Source organism: Hypomesus nipponensis, chromosome 9 (assembly GCF_054491055.1).
Source record: "Hypomesus nipponensis isolate SF chromosome 9, ASM5449105v1, whole genome shotgun sequence".
NCBI lineage: Eukaryota > Metazoa > Chordata > Actinopteri > Osmeriformes > Osmeridae > Hypomesus > Hypomesus nipponensis.
Window position 1 is genome coordinate 7,466,922 of NC_140369.1, and position 23,107 is coordinate 7,490,028.

The 23,107-nt window shown below is 43.4% G+C and overlaps 3 protein-coding genes and 3 non-coding genes across 10 annotated transcripts; 3 read left to right on the forward strand and 3 right to left on the reverse strand.

The window, feature by feature from the left end:
- Window positions 1-632: 632 nt before the first annotated feature.
- On the forward strand, window positions 633-9,940 carry sfmbt1 (Scm like with four mbt domains 1). The gene is made up of 21 exons (XM_084706343.1): window positions 633-715; window positions 3,437-3,491; window positions 3,572-3,666; window positions 3,829-4,072; window positions 4,537-4,625; window positions 4,938-5,190; window positions 5,324-5,421; window positions 5,501-5,602; window positions 5,758-5,917; window positions 6,054-6,136; window positions 6,254-6,380; window positions 6,467-6,580; window positions 6,733-6,775; window positions 6,887-6,951; window positions 7,061-7,200; window positions 7,300-7,409; window positions 7,534-7,709; window positions 7,878-8,056; window positions 8,141-8,365; window positions 8,493-8,621; window positions 8,748-9,940. The coding sequence occupies exons 2-21, from the start codon at window positions 3,467-3,469 to the stop codon at window positions 8,886-8,888; spliced, it is 2,598 nt and encodes an 865-aa protein (XP_084562469.1). The 5' UTR covers window positions 633-715; window positions 3,437-3,466; the 3' UTR covers window positions 8,889-9,940.
- Window positions 9,941-10,021: 81 nt separating this feature from the next.
- Window positions 10,022-18,694, forward strand: stimate (STIM activating enhance). 5 transcript variants are annotated; one of them, XM_084705565.1, is made up of 9 exons: window positions 10,022-10,171; window positions 10,966-11,171; window positions 12,447-12,495; window positions 12,624-12,719; window positions 12,883-13,004; window positions 13,350-13,462; window positions 13,604-13,681; window positions 13,932-14,081; window positions 16,642-18,694. In XM_084705565.1, the coding sequence occupies exons 1-9, from the start codon at window positions 10,077-10,079 to the stop codon at window positions 16,753-16,755; spliced, it is 1,023 nt and encodes a 340-aa protein (XP_084561691.1). In that variant the 5' UTR covers window positions 10,022-10,076; the 3' UTR covers window positions 16,756-18,694. The 5 variants fall into 5 exon arrangements, with proteins under 5 accessions (XP_084561691.1, XP_084561693.1, XP_084561694.1 ...); XM_084705567.1 differs by having other exon boundaries at window positions 10,038-10,177; XM_084705568.1 differs by having other exon boundaries at window positions 10,038-10,177; window positions 10,992-11,171.
- On the reverse strand, window positions 14,800-14,871 carry trnae-cuc (transfer RNA glutamic acid (anticodon CUC)). The gene has a single exon. It is a non-coding gene; the product is annotated as a tRNA-Glu (tRNA).
- Window positions 18,695-19,776: 1,082 nt separating the features above from the next.
- On the reverse strand, window positions 19,777-19,848 carry trnae-cuc (transfer RNA glutamic acid (anticodon CUC)). Its single transcript has one exon. It is a non-coding gene; the product is annotated as a tRNA-Glu (tRNA).
- Window positions 19,849-20,785: 937 nt separating this feature from the next.
- Window positions 20,786-20,857, reverse strand: trnae-cuc (transfer RNA glutamic acid (anticodon CUC)). Its single transcript has one exon. It is a non-coding gene; the product is annotated as a tRNA-Glu (tRNA).
- A 156-nt stretch (window positions 20,858-21,013) lies between these two features.
- On the forward strand, window positions 21,014-22,475 carry mustn1b (musculoskeletal, embryonic nuclear protein 1b). Its single transcript, XM_084705570.1, has 3 exons — window positions 21,014-21,166; window positions 21,333-21,456; window positions 21,965-22,475. The coding sequence occupies exons 1-3, from the start codon at window positions 21,158-21,160 to the stop codon at window positions 22,075-22,077; spliced, it is 246 nt and encodes an 81-aa protein (XP_084561696.1). The 5' UTR covers window positions 21,014-21,157; the 3' UTR covers window positions 22,078-22,475.
- The last annotated feature ends 632 nt before the right edge of the window (window positions 22,476-23,107 follow it).

Genomic DNA, 23,107 nt, shown 5'->3' on the forward strand with positions numbered 1-23,107 from the left:
TTTAATTGGACAGCAAACAAAAAATTATAAAGCTTCTTATCACGATTTCTTCCAGATTCTGTAAAAAAATCAATAGGGTAGGCTACTTTCTTGACCATGGCAAGCAGGTTATGCCAACATCAACGATTCTCTTGTAAATGTGTCAACAGTGAGTGCATTCAGCCGTTCCAATAAAAGAACACTTATTATTTTACATTGCAATATTTTCGATAGACCGAACAATGATGCTGAAAAAAGCAACTCGAATATTTTTCAAGATGGTTGAAGTCGACATCACAGTTTGTATTTCATCACTTAAATGACATTAAACGAAAGTGGGTCGATCATGAATGCAATCCATAGCCTATTCTAGTTCAACGATTAACAAAGTGTTGAATCCATAGGGGAATTGGACCAAACGTGCACCCAGTCAGACATTGACGATTTATTGGACATTAGCTTTTTCTAAAAGAAAAAGTATGAATTAAAAGAAAAATAATCTTGTTAGTTTCCTTCTGGATTTTATACTTGGTTTTGGATATGTCATATTTTATTGTGTGAAGATGGAAGTCATTTTTTCATGCTCAACACCGACAATATCAGCTATCCGGGCTTAGAACGTGGATATAGGCGGCAGAACATGCGCAGTTGCAGTTTGTGCCATATTGGAATGAGGTCGTGAACGACTAGGCGGAAAGGAACGGCATCTAAAACCGACTTGAAAAACTATTTACTGGTAAGAAACGAATTTTGTGACTAAATACTCACATACTATGTTTTGTTTATTATGTTCTCATTATGGTAACCTGCATTTTGGTGATGTCTGCATCTTTTTTCCCGTCTCTAAAAAAGATGACTCGGGCTCGGTCGAGTGCAAGCGCCCTTATTGCTCGCTATGTATTGCTCAAGCCATGACGTTTCAGTAACTTGACTTGGTCACAGGCGTTTTTAGCATGTGTCGAATAAGCCCCCCTTCGACCGCTGTGCCTTTGGCATCAGAATTGACCTACATGGCACAAAAATAGACGCTATTTTGTTTGTTTTTTTCTTTCTTGCTTTCCGTGCCTTTCTCCTCAATGGACGTAGCCTACCAGTAAAGTTGGATAATCGGCGGTAGTGTTTGCAAAGCAATTGCATTAATGGCCCATCTATTGCCGAAGACTGCGTTTGTCAGTTAGAAACCAATCATTGAAAGCCTCTACGGATAATTCACAGCAATCTGTTCTGGAATTAAGCCGTTCGTATTTGTTAGGATTGGTTAAGCTATTATCTATTATCGCTGCACGCTGCAAAGCTGTTTATTATACTAAGGTAATCAACTAACTGTATTTGGATGTTTACATTTTGGGGTTTCGTGTAAGTTACTAATATTAAGGCTACTTTGAGCTAGCATTGATACTGTACATAGGACCATTTCAACGTTGGTAATAGCAACGTTTTCTCTCCTTATCAACTTCCTTAGTTATGCAACTTGAATAATCCGAGCAACATTTTATCAACTGACAAACCGCAATGAAACGTTCTTTCAATGGTGTTCAAAGTGTTATGTATTGGTAGGCCTACGTTTTATGCAGTCAGTAAAAATATTCTTAATTTTCGACAGCGCTTGGACACCCATTGACGCCTTATGTGTACTCTTATCATTTGGAAATTATTTTTGTATTCAATCAAACTGTAGTGCTCCAAAACAGATGTCAGAAGACCTAGAACATATTTCTCAACTTCCATACTCCAGAAAGACGATGGTGGCCATATCCATCTCTGAAGAGTAAATCAATGGTTGACAGTATACCCTGATGTTTAAAGGGTTGTGGTTTTTTTTGTGTATAAGTGTAACTTCAAATGTTTAGTGTGAACGTCACAGGACATTTTAAGATACATTTTTTTAGAGACAGTTTCTCTTAAAGGTTTTTGTATAGTTTGTCTTTTTGTATTTACTTTCAGTTGCCTGGCCTGCATATGCTTATGTTATGTTAAAACACTGATCATATGATCCAGCAATAGCTAGAAGGGACAGATCTGCAGTTGTGTGGGCACTGTAGACCTTCACTGAGTTTGTTTCTCTTTCAGGGTGAGTCAGTTTGTGGTGTAGGTAGGCTATAGCATTTTCAGGAAAAGGCCATCTTATTTTGTGCAGTTTGTTTTTGTGTGTTTTAAAGATTCTGAAAAGTCTTTAAGTAATTAAATAAGGATTTCTTTGTGTAATTGTATTCGTACTACAATCATCACAAAGTACAAGACAATAATGCTATTGTTATTTCAAGAGTTGTCTTACTTCTGCATTTTGAGCAGTTACCAAGATCAACCAGTTGACATTGATGTCACCCAATCGCAAATATGAGTTATGTATCATCAGGGAAGCGTGTTGTATTCCTCTCAGTCCATATGGAAATACAACACCTAAGCAACCAGCATGTGTCCTTTTTCCCTCCAAAGCAATATTTGAAGCTGTCAATCAACTAATCATTTGCATAAGTCAACGCCCACTGAACTATCAGAATTAATCTCTGAAGTTTAGACACTCGAGACCCAATTATTTTATCTTTAAAGACTTGTTATTGTTATATAAAATAGTTCTGTATCATGAAAATGACCATCAACAAGCATGACCATCAACTAGTATCATAGATCACTTATATATATCAAACGAGTCCATTACATCAGGGAGGGGGGGGGGGGAATCAACCCTGCTCGTGTTATTAATAGCATAGACTTCTTTGATAATAGCAGTTTGATTCTACATCTACATGTGATGGTTGAGACATTGTACATTTCTTTGCTGCTCTTTTCATCCACTCCTGTGTTGGAGTGTAACCCCCCCTCACCCGCCCCCCCCCGCCCCCCCCACCACCACAACAATATCTTGTGTGTGTAGTGTTAGTGTGAGCCTGCTAGCTGAGCCTGGCAGGGCAGTGGGGTCGTGTGTGAAAGGGGCCTGGCTGATCCTGCAGGAGTGCGGGGGTCGTGGTGGCCGGCCGGTGTTTAGGGGGAGCCTGTCTGACGGCCGTCTCGTCTTTAATAGAGACGTCAGGAATGACAAAGACAGGCTTGACAGGCCGGCTGAATGGAGCAGCGGTGACAGAGGAGCTACTCTTCGCATCCTTTACATAAACCCCACAGCCATTGTCGTCCCTAATGCTTTCTCATTGCTGGTTTAGAAATGCAATCTTCTCATTTTATCCGCTTTTCGCAGTAGGCGGAAACTTAAATGTGTGAAACTTTGATGTGAAAGCCACATTCTTTTTTGGAAAAGATTTGTTTGAAACAATGATGCCAAATTCTGGACGTATCCCAAGTTAAAGGCATGGTTCACTCCCAAAAAATGGTAGACCTCAGAGATGGAATTTTGTGTCTAATTCTGAGGGTGTATTTGCCATCTGTTCTCCTGTGGTATGTAAGATGTGGGTTCTTCTTGTTCATACTAGTGACCTCTGCCCTGTTCTGTGTTTCTTCCTAGCTGTTGACCTGGCCTATAGGGAGACCAAACATGAGCCATGAGCCTCTGGAGTCTGGTGAGTACTGTACTTTTCAACTGCAGGTTACTGCAGCGTGGAAAACGATATATACAATGTTCATCTGTGCATTTGCCTAGATGGAGACTCTGGTCAGGATGTGTCTGACTTCAGCTGGGATGACTATCTAGAGGAGAATGGGGCAGTGTCTGTTCCCCATCATGCCTTTAAACATGTAAGTCAACACATCTTTCACATTCCTAATCTATTCCTTACAAGTGTTGTTCTACGCACACTCTCAGATGAGTGTAAGAATGATTTGCCACTGAACCAACTATCTGATATCAATATGTAAGTCTCGGTGTCCTCTTCTAACCCTCCACCCCCTGTGGGTCAGGTGGACCAGGGCCTACAGACAGGCTTGACCCCGGGCATGAAGCTGGAGGTGTGTGTGCGCTCAGAGCCAGATGGACCTTATTGGGTGGCCTCCATCATTACTACCTGCGGCCAGCTGTTGTTGCTGCGCTACGAAGGGTACCAGGATGACCGCCGCGCTGACTTCTGGTGTGACATCATGACAGCGGACCTTCATCCGCTTGGATGGAGCAGGAAGCAGGGCAAAGTCATAAAGGCTCCTGAAGGTGAGAGCGCTGAGGAGAGTTATCAGTGTAATCACTTATTACACAGTAGTGACAACCAATAAAGGACATGATTGTTGAGTCTAAATTAATATAATAACCATTATTATATGGCAACGACAGTACAAGTGCTCTGATTGGCTAATGGGTAGTCATGCCAGCCGCATATTGACCTCATCGCCGGTCCGCGGTCTGATACGGATTATTATTGCCCTCCTTTGACGTCATCTTCAAAATTAGCGATATCGAGGAGTCAGCTGAGTTTAACTATCCAGACGATACTGAAGACATCAACATATAAAGGACATGATTGTGGAGTCTAAATTAATATAATACCCAATATCACTGCTTTATTTGACACAAAAAAGTGACCAGTTGTGAAAAAGTACCAGTGTTGGCTGTCAGTGTCTTACCTCGGTGACCTTATTGTACATGGTGGTAATACCCTCTCTGTGTCTCCCTCTCAGGTGTGCGTGAGAAACACCCTGACTGGGAGGCCCTGCTGGAGAGGGCCCTGGCAGAGGAGTGCAGCGCACCTGCCAACCTGCTGGAAGGGGTAAGAGCACGCTTGGCCCTCACACTTATACCAGAGGCAACTGACAAGGAGGAATCTGGGATGTGTATTTCAGAAACTAGTTTGTCTTACCTGTCTGCTCAATGACCCATTGCCTTGAGAGGATGTATCCAACCCTCACACAGCAAAGTTTAGATTTAGATGTCGTTTATATTCTCTTCTACTGTAGTTTATAACAAATGCAACGCACATTCCTGGCAGCACATCCTCCATATGTACTGTATGAGTTTGTGAGTGTATCCATTGTTGTGTGTGTATTTCTGAGTGTTTTTCTGTGTCTATGTCTGTCCCCAGCCCCAGCGTGGGAAGGACCCATTGGATCTGCTGAGCCCAGGCTGCTGTGTGGAGGTGCAGGACAGCCAAGACCCTGCGGTGGCCTGGGCTGCAGAGGTTGAGGAGAATGTGGGGGGCAGGCTAAGACTGCGCCTGTTTGGCACAGAGGGTCTCCCAGATCCTCTCTCCTCCCTCTGGCTCTACTATTTCCACCCACGCCTCCACCCACCTGGCTGGGCCAAGGAGAACTCCTGCACCCTCAGGCCACATAAAGGTCAGCCGCTTCCTGGGAGATCCCGGTCTCACTGATTAATGACTGATATTGTTCAGAGGATAGGAAAATAAGCCAATTTGCACGGGATCTGCTATATTGGTTTTCCTCAATAAGACGTGTTTCCTTCCTTCAGACCTCATCCCCCTGTGCAAGGAAGAAGAGTGGGAAGATGTGAGACAGCGAATCAGAGATCATCCTGAGGATGTGGCACTGACTGAAGAGTTCTCCAAGGCAAACCACATTCCAGTGTTTTAAAGGTCTGGGTGGTGTTTATTCTGTGCTAATTGGGTATGTTTTTTGTGCGCCTCAGGACCGACCTGCAATCTCAACCCACTGCTTTACCGAGGGGATGAAACTGGAAGCTGTCGACCCTGCTGCCCCTTTCTGTATCAGTCCTGCCACAGTCATCAAGGCAATAGCCCTTCTATATATCCTCCTTCACCTCTAACTCTGTCCTTCTGTCTGAATACTGCCCTCAGTTATTTCTCTGATTGACTTGAATCAGCACTAGCATTGCTGAGGTGAGATGGTTAGACAACACATCCTGCTCGCTCATATCTCCTGCAGGTGTTCAATGAGCAGTACTTCCTTGTGAAGATGGATGATATCCGTGGTGACGAAGGGCCAGAGGACAGTGGGCGATCCTTCCTGTGCCACAGAAACAGTCCTGGGATCTTTCCTGCTCAGTGGAGCCTCAAGAACGGGGTCCCTCTCAGCTCTCCAAAAGGTGTGTTGGGTTAGAAACTGATGTTTTCCTTCATGACTCAAAGTTTCTCACCCTTGGTTTTTACCACCCTTGCCCTCTGTCTCTTGGGTTTTCCTTCACTGCGTTCATTTCTATCCCCCTCTCTGTCATTTTGTAGGATACCAGGGGCAGGACTTTGACTGGGCTGACTACCTTAAACAGTGTGAGGCTGAGGCAGCTCCACAGCACTGTTTCCCCACAGTGAGTTAAGGCAACTGCTTGAGCACCACAGGGCACATATTGCAATGTGTTTACAACCCCAAAACATGCAGTAAAGCTAGCTTGTGAAAGCCTCCCTCTTTTCTATTCTCTTCTCAGGACCAGACAGACCACAGCTTTAAGGAAACCATGAAACTGGAGGCAGTGAACCCTCTCTCGCCTGAGCATATTCATGTAGCAACAGTCACCAAGGTCAAAGGGCAGCACATGTGGCTTAGTCTGGAAGGTGAGCATTTTGTTGAGCTGTTCATGCTAAAGCTCTTACAGAAACACTTCATGTACACTTGTCCATCTTCCTTTCTTTCTGTCCAGGGCTTAAGCAGCCAATGCCAGAGCTGATAGTTCACGTGGACTCATTAGACATCTTTCCTGTCAGCTGGTGCGAGACCAACGGCTACCCCCTCCTCTATCCCATAAAGCCTAAAGGTTGGTGTTGTCTACAGGGGAAACACATATTTGTGTGGTCAGCCACCTCCAGTGTATGTATTTGTTACCATGTAGACCAAAGCATATCTTGTTTTTGGGAAAGTGAGAGACAACTCAAAATACGTATTTATTTTTTAACTCTTTTCTTTTAGTTGAAAAGCAGAGACGGATTGCTGTGGTGCAACCTGAGAAACAGTAAGTATGCTGGACTGAGAGGGAGAGAATGTTGTCCTGGCTATTCATCTTAGTTTGATTAACATTCTGTCCTTTGCACTTTGCCCCTAACCACTGCCTCTTACTCAATAGCCGAGCCCTGCCCAAATCCACATCACCTGACTCTTTTAAGCAGTCTGCCAACCAATCAGAGACAGGTGAGGGTTGTCTTTTGTAGTATGTTGTTATTTACCACCACTACTCCTATTTTGATGCCATGTTAACTATTCCCTCCTTTCTGACTAAATACTTTGTGCTGTAACTTAGGACAAGGAAATGGAAAGTATTGCTGCCCCAAAATCTACTTCAACCACCGGTGTTTCTCAGGGCCCTACCTGAACAAGGGGCGCATTGCTGAGCTGCCCCAGTTCATTGGGCCTGGCAACTGTGTACTGGTCCTCAAAGAGGTGGGGAGGCCTGGATAGTTTGTTATCAAACATAAGCACTGACATCCTTCCATGTACAACTCTTATCTGTCACCCCTCTGTGTTGTGTGTCCTGTTCAGGTGTTGACCCTGCTGATTAACTCAGCCTACAAGCCCAGCCGTGTGCTGAGGGAGCTGCAGCTGGACCAGGAGGGCCGCTGGCACGGCCACGGAGAGACGCTGAAAGCCAAGTAAGGGGACGATGTCAAATCCTGTTACATACAGTTAATGAGGCCGATTCAAGGTTACGGCCATTTTTTACCATAAGTATGATGTGTCTCGTTTTAACCCAGAGACTGTATTTCTTATCATAAGGTACAAAGGCAAGAGTTACCGTGCCACGGTGGAGATTGTGCGCACTGCAGACCGTGTCGCTGACTTCTGTAGGAAAACCTGCATCAAGCTGGAGTGCTGCCCCAACCTGTTTGGACCACGCATGGTTCTGGAGCACTGCTCAGAGAATTGCTCTGTCCTCACCAAAACCAAATACAGTCAGTTGAACCTTCTCTAAGTTCAGTGTATTTATGTTTTGGCTAAATATACATTCTAACCAGGACATGTAATCGTTTAGATAACAGGTTAGATTACATATACTGTAGATGAATTGTGTATAGTTGCATAGTTTCCCCTAGTCATCCATGTGCGTGTGTTCACTGCAGCCTATTACTATGGCAAGAAGAAGAGTAAGCGAGTGGGCCGGCCTCCTGGGGGTCACTCGAACCTGGAGGGAGGAGCCAAGAGACGAGGGAGGCGAAGGAAGAGGAGGAAGCAACTCTTCGTACACAAGAAGAGACGTTCCTCAGCCTCACTGGATAACACGCCTGCAGGCTCACCACAGGTAAGACACACGCACACACACACACACCATGTGGTTCACCTTTTGACATGAATCCCAAGACCATAACCCGTCTTGGTGTTACAGGGCAGTGGTGAGGAAGAGGATCTGGATGACGATGATTCTCTGAGTGAAGATTCTGGCTCAGAGCTGCAGGACGACCTCCAGGATGATTCTGAATATTCTGCTGGGAAGTCTCAACCACCGACCCCGTCCCCTTCCCCACCTGCTACACCTAGGCCAACCCGTAGGCGCAGGAAACCTCGCTCCCCATCCTTCTCAGATGATGAGAACCGGCCTCCCTCGCCAAAGGTTAGCATGCTGCCAGTGCTGGACTGTGACTAAATGAGGCCAGTTCGGGTTTCTTCAAAGTCATGTCATTACCTAGTGTGTGGTTGAAATTTTTGTATGCATCTCTTCGTTCTGTGCTGGTTTGCAGAGCTCCAAAACAGAGGTGCCACCGAAGCTGTGTTTAGATACAAGTCCTCTGGAGTGGAGTGTGACTGACGTAGTGCGTTTCATTAAGACCACTGACTGTGCTCCCTTGGCACGCATCTTTTTGGATCAGGTAATATAACATTCCGTGGTACATTCATGTGACATACTGACAAAATTAATAGAATGATTCCCAATAACGTATAATGTTTCTAATACCTTATTATCTTGACCTTTGACCTTTGTATGTGTTTTACAGGAAATTGATGGACAGGCTCTACTGCTCCTAAACCTTCCCACTGTACAGGAGTGCATGGACCTGAAGTTAGGGCCTGCTATTAAGCTTTGCCACCATATTGAAAGGGTCAAGCTGGCATTCTATCAGCAATTTGCCACATAGCTGAGGGTGTTTATTAAAGTGAGACGATTAAATGCAGCGCTCATTCCCATGACATGACTCTCCATAACTGCTGCCTCTGGACATCCCTTGGAAACTTGCGCCAAGCTCAGACATCCGATGGATCAAGAGCTTTATCATTTCCTGTTTCTTTGCCCTGTGTGTTGTATCTAAGGAGCAAAGCACATGTGGCACAGGAACAGTAGCTTTGTGTTGACCTTCTACCAGTTCTCCCCTCCCTCTTTAAATCTTCTAGGAAAAGGGGAAAACATGTCTTGCTTGATTCAGGTATAGCTAGCCTACATTCCTGCCATTTAGGAATCATAATGGCTCCATGATCTGATGAGCTCCAACAACCCCATAGCGTTTGACAATGCAAATACATGAAGAAGCACAAAGACTACAACTTTTTAGTGGAACGCAAAGTGTACAGGGTGTGTCTGTGTATATAGTGTACATATTCTAAAGCACCTCTAGTGCAACAGGGTGGTTAGTTTGATTTTCTACCAACTACATAAGCTCCATAAGGTATATGTGCACCTATAGAAGGACTTTAGGCATATTTTTGGACAAGACCTAGACAGAGGATTGGATATTCACAGAAGAGCATTTTTTTTTGACTTCTCTGAGAAGGATTTGAACTTTTGCTTAATTACACTGAGCATGATTCCAAAGCCTAAAATCAAGTTTTACCATCATATTACTGTTCCAACCTATAGGTCTAAGTTTAAGTAATGGGTTTTAATGATTGCATCATGGGCATATGCTTTCTAAAGCAAGACGTTTCTCCTGAAACATTAAATTAAAATCTAAAAATAAAATTTTATTTATCAATATTATAACTATCATTATAAATCTCTGCTAGTACTGTAGTATTTGTGGTGTTTACATTTTGTGAGCAAACTGTTTTAGTTTCCCTCGTTTGCCTGCCTCTACCACTGAGATCAATTGATCTTGAATAAAACTGGAATTTGCATTGATTTCGTTTTTACTTCTGTGTTTGTGGAATATGATTGCTATTTAAGAGAATATTGAATAAAAACCTGAATCTCATACATTTGACTCGTGTAGTTTATTCAGTGCCCTGCCCCGCGCTATATAGGTGGTTCCGCTATACCACGTTGATCATGTGATCGTTAGGTCACATCAACATGAGAATGCACTGTTCAGGCAGGGAACGAAGCAGCTGGAATGTCTGAAACGAAACGACTGGATTGTAGTCCTCAAACAAATTATTTATCTGCAGCTCATTCTTTATTGAATATACTACGTTCAGAAACAACCCGGTAATCGTGAGTACATAAGTGTCATGCAATTTGACGCATACAGTCGAGAGCATTTGGAAGTAAATCCTGCTGCTACTCGACTCGGCGTTGTTAGCCAGCCACAGTAGCATCCTAGTAGTACACTACAGCGCCCTACAGTAGTATAGCTTGTCAGCATCACGCTCACCCTTCCTGCGTATTTGTTCCATCTTTGGTTTTCTTTTTTAGCTAATCACCAATACGTTCGCTTAATACTTTACTGCGTTGCTAACTTAATTCAGACAGTCAATCTGCTAATTCCATATGATACTCGTGACACCACAGAGCAGTTTATTACCTACACTGTAGCTAGCTAGCTTGCTCAGTAGCAGTACTCCTAGTTCTAACGCCCGACTATGATCCTGAAGCATTTATGAGCATTACTTCCCTAACATTTCAGACTTTCAAGTTGTCTAATAGTTTAAACTTGTCGGACAAAATACATTTTAGGATAGGTTTTCTATACACTTAGCCTAATATTTACTTAATATGAATCTTGAACAAATCCCAGTTGTCCAGAGTTTACTAGCTATTTAGCTGGTTGAACTGGAGAATGGGTCCACGGCTGAGAGGAAGAGGATGATTCCCATACATCTTGCAGATAATTGTTCGGCGGAACTTATCGATTGCCAGCTGACATATACGACAAGACAAGTTGTCACTACGATTGTGGATTGTAGTTGTCTAAATCTGTAGCTAACATCAATTTTGCTAGCCGACTCGCTAACTCACTCAGTGCACTCCACCTCTGTGCTCTGGTTAACCATGGTGGTTAGCGGGGTTGCACATGTTTTGTCCCAAGCCGGGGATGTGGCTATCCCGGGAGCCGCGATGTCTGCTATATCGTCGCCAAACACGTCCGTATCCGCCAGTCCCACGCCAGACCCAAACACCCGCGGCTGCGAGAACGGTGACTTGATGGACTCTTTTGGCATCTTCCTTCAAGGCCTGCTTGGAGTCGTGGCCTTCAGCACACTCATGTGTGAGTAGCCAGCTAAAACAACACTACAGTATGCCAGTTCTCTAATTAAATACCCATTATTGTTGTCTTGTTCCTTGCAAAATGTTTTCTTCTGGGCCGTGTTTCTTTAGGAGTTAGGCACTATATCTTTGTCAATTGTATTGAATTTGCAGGCACAAGATTGACTGAGAGAATATATGGGCTTATGAAAGTAGATGTATTCTCTGAAAGTAGTACAAAGTTTTCTCAGCCCTCAACCGTGGGGCTGGGAAAACCCTGCTATAGAATCCCTTATTGACATCGGTGTCTGCCTAACAGGAATGTTCAGCTGTGTAAGGTCGACTTGCCTTCAGACGTTTTCCCACCAGTAGACTGACAATATGCCTCTGGCAGCATCGCAACCAGCAGTGTCCAGGGTGTGACACATCCCACACATAGAACTGAACCGACTGAAGGCACAGCATAACATACTCTTATCAAAAGTCTTTTGTATACATAAATAACATTTCCAAAACTGGAAAAAAAATCAGTTTGCAGGCCATCCTATGTAATAGAAGTAGGCAGAGAGAGAGAGAGAGAGCGCGCATGGAACAAGTAACTATTGTCAGGAACAGCAAGAGCTTTATCTATTCACTATTATGTCTCGCTCAGAGAAGAGGATACAAACTATTGCATCTTTCATGATTTATTCATTCAACAGATTTACAAAAGGACCACAATTCACGTATCCCAGAAGGATATTATAGTACACAAATGTATGCGTCATGCTTTCTAAAGACATGCCTGTTGTCCCATGATCATGAAAGTTTGAGGTTGCCGATATGGACACCAAGACACTGTGACATGTAATCAGATGATTTGGGTTCCCTGTCCTTGTGCATCTTAGGTGTAGATCTTTTGGATTGAGTATGAGAGATGCAATTAAACCCCCAGTACCTGTGTACTGGATGTGTGAAATCTATGCAACTGATAAGTGAGGTGATATGCCAGATCAACACGGACTTGACTGCTAGTTCCTTTAACCATCTCGCCATTTGTCAACATGAACTTTATAGCACTAGCCATGGAGGAACGTTGAGGTTTCTGGCATATGTTCTGTGCTGGTACAGTTGTTTGGTTAAGCTTACCTTTCTGAAAAGGGGAAGTCTGACCACTGATACAAGACAGGGAACTGATTTAACAATTTCACTATTGCTTTGCAAATGTGTGGGCATTTGATAATTTACTTGAGTGGGCTAATTGAATCTGTTTTGGGTCTTTCTTTGTGTTTTTGTGTGCACTGTCTCTTATCCACAGTGAAGCGCTTCAGGGAGCCTAAGCATGAGAGAAGACCATGGAGAATTTGGTAAGGCAGCCATCTCAACACAAACAACCTGCCTGGGAAAGTGTTTCTTGAATCTGGTTTTGGATTCTCTCAAACTTGGGCAGATAAGACAGCGTCTTAGCTTTATCTCTGTTTGCTGTTTTCCTCAGGTTCCTGGATACTTCCAAGCAGGCCATTGGAATGCTATTCATACACTTTGCCAATGTCTACTTGTCTGACCTTACAGAGGAAGACCCCTGCTCGTTGTAAGTGTGTGCCTACGTTTCTGCAAATTTGTTTGGGTGTCAACAACTCTGCCTGGGTGTGGCACTTTTCATCTGTAGTTACACCTATGTATGTGTGTCTTCAGCACCCATGTACCCCTATGTTGAACCAGTCTCTGCCCTCCCTGACCCCTCCTGCCCCCAGATACCTCATCAACTTCCTGCTGGACGCGTCTCTGGGCATGCTGCTGATCTACGCTGGCGTGAGGGCAGTCAGCGCTGTTGTTGAGTGGCGGCAGTGGGACTCTCTTCGCTTTGGGGAGTACGGTGAGGGCTGCGCGTCGTTTGAACAAGAGTTTCCGTGTCAGGTGGCTGAGCGGTGAGGGAATCGGGCTGGTAATCAGAAGATTGCCAGTTCGATTCCCGGCTGTGCCAAATGACGTTGTGTCCTTGGGCAAGGCACTTCACTCTACTTGCCTCGGGGGGGAATGTCCCTGTACTTACTGTATGAATGTGCAGTATCTAGGTTGTCCAGAAGAGTGGCAGAATGCTTTTGTAGAATGCTAAGCACACCTTAGCTAAATTGTCTCCCTGTGCTAGTATAAGTTACTGTTACTGTTTTCACCAAACAAGAGATTTTAGGCTAAGTGAGTTGTTTGGTTGTGTGCTTAGGTGAGCCTGTGCAGTGTACGGCATGGGCAGGTCAGTGTGCTCTCTACATCCTGATCATGATGTTTGAGAAGGTCCTCATCATCCTGGTTCTGCTAATTCCTCAGTGGAAGAAGGTCAGCATTTCTGAGTTTTCTAAGAGTACTGTATTTCACTATCAGGTTCTAAGATGTTTGTGTCAGTTTGTAAGTTTTTTTTTTCCCCAAGTATTGTGAAATGCACTAAAAGGGGTATGCACGTGTGTTTGTGTCTTACAGCTGTCTCTCCTTAACCCCATAAACAACCCTCAGTTGGAGCTTGCAATCGTCATGCTCATTGTTCCGTTCTTCGTTAACGTAAGTACAGTTCATCTGGGTCTCTGTCACAAGGAGGTCTTCCATTAAGTCAGTCAGCATTATCAGTAATTCATTGTAATTGGCTAAGCCTCATGGTTTTCAGCTGACTCGCCTACAACTGCTTTATTATCTGTAGTGAGCGTTTTAGTTTGATCGTTGTGGTTTATGCCTTTTTGTGTGTGTTTACACAGAGGAGTTAGTTACAGGGATGCTACCTAAATGAGTTGTTTTTTGGGGTGGCTGTCCACAGGCCCTGATGTTCTGGGTTGTAGATAACTTCCTGATGAAGAAGGGAAGGACAAAAGCCAAGCTTGAGGAGCGGGAGGTGGGGGAGGACCCTCGAGGGAGCAGCAAGGTGCGCTACAGACGGGCGCTCTCCCATGACGACTCGGAGTCGGAGGTAAGAGCAGGATGTGGATATTAAGCAAAGGCCATTGTTCGGAACAGTATGTTTACACAGTTTGACACTTCCTTAAACCACATATCCACATACACTAACCTCTGCAAATGTACATGTTGGAAAGACAGCTCGACTCTAGTGTATAGCATCAGAAATTTTTTTTTGTTTTTTTTTTTGGGGGGGGGGGGGGGGGTATGACATCGCTTTTTAGCCGAGCTTGGCTTCTTTTCTCTCTGTCCCCTTACCCTGAAAGCCTTCCTGAAGCCCTGTGTGGTGTCTCGCTGTTCTGAGGCGTCTTGCTCTTCAGCTGATGTAGTCACTGGGCTAGGCCATGGCACATCTTTTTTGGCCTCCATTGGCGGTGTAGACAGGTCCCAAAGGGCTCTTGCTTGCTCTGTTCATCTTAAGAAGGATTTTTGGAAACTGCTGAAGCAATTTTTATTGGTGTGAATCACTGTAGACCAGACCCATGGACTCTCACTTTACAGGCCTGTAAAACAGGTCGTGAGACTGGGATCTGCTCCACAGAACACAGACTAGCACACCACATTAAAACCAATACATTAAGTCATTTTACTGGCTGCCATGAACAAGGGGATTTTGTATGAATTATATAATGTGAACAAATAATCCAGTGTGTTGGATATACAATATTTGGATCTTTGGAGTCATTGTTTTAAGCCTGCACCGGGTTAAAAACAACATAACGGAAAAGATATTCCCTGACCGGGAATCGAACCCGGGCCGCGGCGGTGAGAGCGCCGAATCCTAACCACTAGACCACCAGGGAGTGATAGAATGTTTGGGGTACATGTCTTCAAGAATTTGTGGTGTGACAGGAACAGGTGTCTATCACAGGCATTTTAAGGATGCTTGCTCTCAATTGCCAACAGGGGGAGACCCTGCCCCATGCCATACAATATCTGTGAAAAATGAGTCTCCAATTTGGACAGTCACGCAATTTTGAGTTCAGTAAATATGTAAGTAAAAATACAATAACTATCAATCAACATAAAAGGACAATTTGTTGTCTATTAATCGTAGAGATCTATATGATGCTTGCTATGACAAATTGTCTCATTACTTTGCTGACTATATTTCTTATGAGTGTAAGTTGGAAGTCATTGATATTTGCCACAATAGTTTTTCTCATTAGGTTTTAGTTTTTGACATTGATATTGGGATGGGTCAGTGTTCGTTATTTCGTTTATTGTTTCCAGTTGATTTGATGCCTATGTGGAAGTCCATAGTGTCCTGCCTCCAGAAAGTAATCGGGACTACCAATACAGTTGAGCGACAGCATGTCAGATTAACTAAAAAGACATTCCCTGACCGGGAATCGAACCCGGGCCACGGCGGTTAAGTTCTAACCATACAATGTTCGTTTTGCTTGTTTTTCAATTAGCCAGTTTGAGCTATACATATGTGGCATTGTGATAAGCCACTGAGCGAACCAGGGGAGCCACACAAAGATTTTACCCCAGTCAGATTTGGATTTGAACCCTAGAGAAGTATATAGTACAATAACAAAAGAATAAAAAGAACAGGAACTTAAATTGGTCGCCTGTTGAGGCTGTGCTCCGGGAGGATTTCACCTGTCCTTCCATCGGCTTGTTCTGTTGTTGCAACATATTAGCAAAACAACACCCAAAGGGTTCCTGTAGTCTGGTTCTCACCCTTCTTTCTGTAAGATTGAACTCTCCCCTTGTGCATTCACCGGCCTTTTATGTCCCCTTTCCTCCCTACCAGCTGATTGTCGGCAGCTGCGTCTCTTGACAGCTGACTGGGAGAAGGGAAGGGGAAGAATCAACCGTCTATGAGGCACACACTTGTCTGACTCAGTTGCAGTGTGTGGTGCTGAGGGTTTGGTTTCTTCCTTCTCGCTTGCGTGTTGTCACAGGATCCTGTGACGTGCAATGTGTACTGCCTCACGAAAGCAGTCAGCCCCATAAAGACAGTTAAGCTACCGCAGGTCAGAATACCTAAAAATACATTCCCTGACAAGGAATCAAACTCAGGCCATGGTGGTGAGTGCCCCTGATCCTAACCACTAGACTACCAGGCAGGAATGGTGGGACAGAAACTTGGCTGTTTTTGCTTGTAGTATTCCAGGCTGCCACTAGGGGAACCTGAGAGGAGCAAAGTTTCATGGAATTTGCCTTCCCTGCATGAAACAAAAACAAATATTTGGTGACACAGGGGCCGTTGGGGCAGTGGATAATGTCTGACTACAGACCAGAAGATTCAAGGTTCCACTCTTGGCTGGCTCAGACAATTTTTAAAATGTCACATTTTAGGTCTTGAATACATTGTAGATATATATAAAGTGTTAACTATTGCTGCTTTTAGACTTTCTCTAAAACTTTTGATGTACAAATAGTGCATATATAAATGACAGGAGATAAATATATTTATATAACATACATTTGAACTGTAGCTTCTCACTTCAGTATCCCTACCGCAAACAAAGTAATTTGAGTGATTTGGTTGACTGTCGTCTTTAGATTCTGTCTGCCAGATATCAGGCATGTGTAACCCCCCTCCTCACTTCCCACCTCAGATCCTGTTTTCTGCCGATGATGAGATGGATGACTCGGATGAGGATGATGTTCGCAGACTCACCAGCCACAAGACTGTCAAGAAGAAAAAACACCGCATGGGAATTCCTGTTTGACCTGAGGTTATCCAGGCTAACCAGGTCACAACCTCATATCCCAACTATTTCTCCCTCGCTCTTTTTTTCTCTCGCTCACTCTCTCTCTCTGCCCTGTGGACTGCCTAGGCTGGGGTCTGGTCTGGACTTGTTTTATCTTAATATGAGGACGCACGTCAGTCTATATGCAACACACTGTTCCAGTTGAGAGCCAAGGAGCAGGACGATGTCTTGACTGCAGACGGTCAGCGTGTTCTGGACAGCCTTCATTCATAAGGGACATCAAACTGGGAGATCCTACATGGGATGCATCTATCTTCAGCTTTACTAACCACACCATGTACGGATCTCTCCTGCTGGTGGTTTAAAGACATTTATTTGGGACAAAAGCTCTTATGTATGAGTGTTATATTGGTGAAGCAATGTATATGAGTATTGGCAAAGCTGTGTTAACACTGGTCTACCCTTGTACACAGTGTCTTCCTGTGGATGATGATCCATGTCCTGGTCAGCGGGGCAGGAGGGGTCGGGGCAGGGGCAGGAGGGGTCAGAGCAGGGGCTTGAGGTTGGATGTAGAGGGGGAGAGCAGGCACTGGGATGTAACTCAGCGGTCCTCGCTCTCCTCCTGGCCTTCATGCAAACCTCATTTTAACAGTTTGATATATTTGATATTTTGACAAGCTTCTCACTTGATTGTGTTATCATGTAGTTTCTATATAGATACTGACAGACGCTTTTCCCATGAAAAAAGACGTAATGAACTGTTGAGTTGGGGCCCCTGTGTCTGTGTGTGTGACATGTACTGAGTTTAAGTTAATAGATGCAGATACTGCAATGTGAGGGAGATATTAATGAATTACTTTTTTCCCCTGAAAGTGAACACGGCTTTTAAAATTGACAAGGAACATTCGATTGCACGTTTACATTGTTTCGATGCGATGTGACATGTATTGTCAATGTTATCAAAGCCTTTTGGATGTTGCGGTAGGATAGAGTGCAGCAGTTAAATCCTCCTGGAAAGCTCTGCAATCTCTGTTGCTGTTCACGTCTGTGTGTCCAAACCTCTTTGTTTTGAATCGTATTTATTCCTTGTCTGTGGTGTTTGTCCTTTTTTTACTGGGTGTTGTATTGGGCCAAAACCATGGAAAAGCCTACTCCAAAAGTGTTCTTGGTTTCAGATTACATAAATTGGAAACGAGTTTATCCAACTTCCAGCCAATGGACTAACAAAACCTTCACCTCTTGCACAATTTGTTTCTCCACTGTTTTGTGAATTTCATTATTTTTGTGTTGACAATGTGCCTGTGTGATTTTCACCATGTGTGTTGAATGTTCATCTAATGCCCCAGATCTTCAGGTATGCAGCAGTAGCATTCAGTGGCTTGAGCTCACATCTAGAAATAGGAGAATTAAGCATAAGCACAGACCTCTTAACTGTGAGTGACTGGACCAGACAGTAGGAATGTGTATGTGTGAGTGTCTCTTGTTTTATAAGTTCTGTTAAAAGTTGGGTGGTGTTCTTCAGCGTTACTGTGATGACTGGTGCTGGTGATGTCAAAGGAATAAGTGAGAGTGTACTCTGGTTAAGGCGGGCAACGTATTAGAAAAAGGTTACAGTTGTTCTTGTCTGAACAAGGACAGAGAGGACTCTCAATACTTTGTAATTAAAATGTCTAGTTCAGTAAAAGAGGAAATTACGATATCATTATATTTGCTTTGGCAATAAAGTTGTGTAAGCAGATGTGTAATTCCAAATGACGTTAATGGGTTAAATTATTCGCGCAATGGGTGTCATTGTTCACCATGTGCAGTATCATACCAAAATAATGTTGTCTGACCGGGAATCGAACCCTGGCCGTGGCAGTGACAGCGCCAAATCCTAACCACTAGTCCAAGAGGTACTTGTTCAAAAGTCATATTAGGACTAGTGCTGTCAAACGATTAAAATATTTAATCGCGATTAATCGCATTAATGTCATAGTTAACTCGCGATTAATCACAATTAATCGCACATTTTTATCTATTCTAAATGTCCCTGATTTCTTTTTGTCCCAATCTTTTTTTCAAATTTTAATGCTCTTATCAACATAGAAAAGTGGTTCGGATTGCTTTGTGCAAATGTTTTATTTATTGAAAACAACATTGCAATCGCCTGGCTTTGACGAGGGGGCAGAGAATTCGCATCAGCTGTGTGCTTGGCCATCAAGTGGTATTTCAGACTGGACGTGCTGCGATGATAGCTCAGTTTACAACGACAAAACACACAAATCACTGGTCTTGTCAATAGAACCATTTGGCAACGTTTTAAAAGTAAACTTTCCATTCAGAATCTTATTGGCATCCATTTCGGCATCTCGCGCTCGTCATCCACTCAAAACGTATCGTTAGCCTACTACCAGAGAATGTCTAATATCCGTAAACGGGCTCTGCTACTACTCTTTAGCCAGCTCGCAAGCCAAACGAGTGTTTGGCGTGCCTGTTGTTTTGTTTCCGGTCTAGCTAGATCCGGTGTGGTGTTGTAGTTTTTCTAACGTCGGTAGTTGTTGCAACAGCATGTGAAAAAAACTACAAAGTTTGCTAGGCCAAAAAGAGCGTTAATCGCGCGATAAAATAATTGACGCCGTTAATTTGGGTTTGCGTTAACGCCGTTAATAACGCGTTAAACTGACAGCACTAATTAGGACACAAATTGATTGCCAGTTGAATACATTTTTTTGGGAATAAACTCACCAGAATGAACTTGTCGAACATGCCAGACCGAACAGAAAAGCAATATCACCAGTGTACATTTGGGCAGAAATTCCGACAAGATTTGAGGCCGTATTTGAATTTTTATTTGAATTTATTGAATGATATTAGCCTACTGCAGATTCTAACTGTCCATGTAATTATTATCAAATAAACACAGCAAGAGGATAATACCGATATAAACAAAAGAAGTTATGAATGGATGAGAGAACGGATCCTGTTTATTTTACATAGTCCAATACCTTATCGTACATCTTTCACGTCCTCGATATAAGTTTGATCGTAAAACATTTGTTCCCTGACCGGGAATCGAACCCGGGCCGCGGCGGTGAGAGCGCCGAATCCTAACCACTAGACCACCAGGGATTGATAGGATGTCTGGGGTACATGTCTTCAAGTATTTGTGGTGTGACAGGAACAGGTGTCTATCACAGGCGTCTATCACAGGCATTTTAAGGATGCTTGCTCTCAATTGCCAACAGGGGGAGACCCTGCCCCATACTATACAATATCTGTGTACTGTAGAGAAGCTAAAATGGTGTATTGAAATAACTCTACGCTGCTTTACAGCTTGCATTGGCCATAAACTACATCTCTCACCATGCCTTTCGAAAATGCTACGGCAAAGTGACGAAATCCCACCTCTAGAAAGCACTGTATACACATCAGTGTTAAACGCAAAGTTTAACTGGGTGAATGTGAGTATGGATTGAATGACAGCACTCCAATGCAGCCGGTTCGTAAACGTAATTCATGCGCATTTTCAGCCAAGGTCCCCAGGCATCCAACCCAACTTGGTATTGCTCTCAAACTTGGTTGGAGTACTCAGCCAAGATAGCTAGAAGTAGAAGATTTCTACTTCACCTGTCGAGAATTTGGAGCCAGAAATTATGAAGACATCACTTTCACTAGACAAGGTTTTACCAATTGTAAAACGGCAATGTCTATTTTACATAAAGCTCAAAAAGCTATTCTGCGCTCAAAGGAAGGGCAATTTTGGGCAAGGGCGCTCGCATTAAGTGTGGAATCCCTATCTAGCATCACAACAAACCCAGAATAAGTCCCAGGTTTGGGCTAATACCCAAATGTTTACAACGCCTGGCTCCGCGCCTGATTAACACTCCGATTGATAAGCAGTCAAAAAAAATGGTAGGCGTATCAATATAAACAAATTATAGGATCCCCTTCCTTAATCATGATACCCCCCACAAATGTTCACCCTTAGTCAAAGCAATCCGATACTATATCGTACATCTTTCGAATCGATCGATATCTAAGTTTAGTAGGCCCAGAAAAGTTATTGTTTCCTAACCGGGAATCGAACCCTGGCCGCGGCGGTGAGAGCGCCGAATCCTAACCACTAGACCACCAGGGACATGACTCCGACCAACCAAAGACTCTGACCAGACCCATATTTCTAATTTTATCTTCACAGCTGTTGGTTTATCCTAAACAGAGGAAGACCTCAGTCACAACCCCTCACATCAGACCTAATAATACACCCTGACAACAGACCCAGGAGGGGGAGGCCACAAATTCACTCATGGTCAATAATAACCATCTCAGGGTCCAGGGGATATTATATGAGGGGGTAGACAGAAAGGGACAGACCAGAACAGAAGACAACCACTGACTAACATTGTGTCGACTGGAAGATTATCAGCCTACCAACGCTATGTCACAGGTGATTTATTTAATATACAGTATGTTTCAAGTAGATGATAGGAGTCATGGTTGAGGAAAATGTTGGGGTTCGAGTGTAGACCATTTCAATTACTACATGTCAACTACTTTGACAAATTATCTGTAAGCTCCATGTTCACTAGCTGTCCCAAATATTTCTCCCTCAGCCTGCTGAGGTAAAGAAGAAGAAGCGTCCAGTAATGAAGGAGGAGGATCTGAAAGGAGCACGTAGTAAACTGGGCCTGAAGGGCGAGGTCAAGAGTAAGACCTATGAGGTCATGGCAGAATGTGGTGAGTAGCAGTCGTTCAGCATTCACCACCATATTTCAAACGGTAAAACAGCTTTTTCAAGGCTTGACAGTTTCAGTGTGTAGATTCCTCCTCTTGCTTAAAAGTATGAGCCTGAGGACATCAATCGCATGATAATAATGAACTGAAATAGTCAATTAAGGGATGTGTGCAGAGTTGCAGTTATGTGGCCGTAAAAAAAAAAAAATCTTGATACAAAATTAGGGAATGGGACAGATTTTCAATTTTCAAAAGTCAAAGCCCCTTGATGTGTGAGCTGGAACATTCTTTCTCTACGGCTATCTCTGAACTCTGCCTTGTGTCTGCCTGAGCCCAGTTGTGGCAGGAGAGTGAGTCTGAGAGAGAGAGTTTCCACTCCTCTTATTAGGCTTAAGGTGACATAATGGAATTAGTTGAGGACCAGGGAGGAGGCCTATCATCATACAGCATGGAGTAAATATTACATTTAGACAGACTTTCCTCGTAACTTTCATCTTGGGTCTGTCCTCAGAGCGTATGGGGAAAGTGGCTCCCTCTGTGTTCAGTGGCGCAAGGTCTGGTGGAGAAACTGCACTGGAGAAGCCGGTTGCTAAAACACCTGGAGCCAGTGTGTTTGGCAAGTAGAGGCAGGATGGAGAAGCACTGGTTAGAACTGCACCATATCTACAGTAACCATAGAGATGCATTGAGAGAGAAGGAGATATGTCAGGTATCATCCTGCTATTGAAAGGTGCGATACATATAACTTCAACTTCATCAGAATGATTCTGGAGCTTGGTGGATAGTGCACTACATGTCCTACATTGGAATATTGGTCTTATTTTTCTCCTATTTTTGTGAGTTTGTCATAATTACTAAACACCTAAGATCTCATTCCTTGTTTAAAACACAACCTATTATGTACTGCTCTTTGGAATTGCCATGCTTAATGCTTCATTGTTTACATCTAAGTGACTTGTTATGCACAGAAGATCTAAATTTGACTTTGATAATGTTTTCAATAAATGTGTGTGGTTTCCTTACTACTTGGGTCTTTCGTTCTTGTCTTTTGTAAGTCCGGGGACACTTGGGTTTGCTCATTCCCGGCTGGGAGACTGTATGATGTAATGCTAAGAAATCAACTCTTAAGGTGTTGTCACATGGATTGGCTCCATTGTATATCTCAGATCTTCTTAGGCTGTATCATACTTCCAGTCCCCTTAAATCATTAAACTAATTCCTTTTAGCCATTCCACAGACATATACAGATATACAGATGCAATAGCACACCTGGGCCTTACTACTCTAGCTGAAAGGCGTGAGAGAGTCTAAAGTTTGCCAGATCCCTTCTGAACTTGCACACTGGTTGCCGAAGCGCAGATCTGACATCTCAGGTAGAAGCAACAGAAATGGACACAAACTCAGCAGTCCAAAGGCTAACACACTGAGATACAGTAACTCGCCTATACCATATCTGACACGTCTGTTAAGCCAGTGTGGTCATTAGTAGCATACAGTATGTTGATATTTTATCCTAGTATGATATTGTCTATCGTACATTTATCAGAATATCTGTGTATATTGTTTAATGTCGTGATTAAGTTTTGATTAATTATGTTTGTACATTGGTTTTTAATTCAGTTTTTGAACTGCAACAAATCAATAAAGTTAATCA

Coding starts and splice junctions, on each gene's coding strand:
- mustn1b (XM_084705570.1), top strand. Junction 21,457..21,964: donor TGAGGTCATGGCAGAATGTG/GTGAGTAGCAGT, acceptor GTCTGTCCTCAG/AGCGTATGGGGAAAGTGGCT.
- stimate (XM_084705565.1), top strand. CDS start 10,077: ATGTCTGAAACGAAACGACTGGATTGTAGTCCTCAAACAAATTATTTA. Junction 10,172..10,965: donor CTACGTTCAGAAACAACCCG/GTAATCGTGAGT, acceptor CATGGTGGTTAG/CGGGGTTGCACATGTTTTGT. Junction 13,682..13,931: donor TTGTTCCGTTCTTCGTTAAC/GTAAGTACAGTT, acceptor GGCTGTCCACAG/GCCCTGATGTTCTGGGTTGT.
- sfmbt1 (XM_084706343.1), top strand. CDS start 3,467: ATGAGCCATGAGCCTCTGGAGTCTG. Junction 6,137..6,253: donor CACAGCACTGTTTCCCCACA/GTGAGTTAAGGC, acceptor TTCTCTTCTCAG/GACCAGACAGACCACAGCTT. Junction 8,057..8,140: donor CGCCTGCAGGCTCACCACAG/GTAAGACACACG, acceptor TTGGTGTTACAG/GGCAGTGGTGAGGAAGAGGA.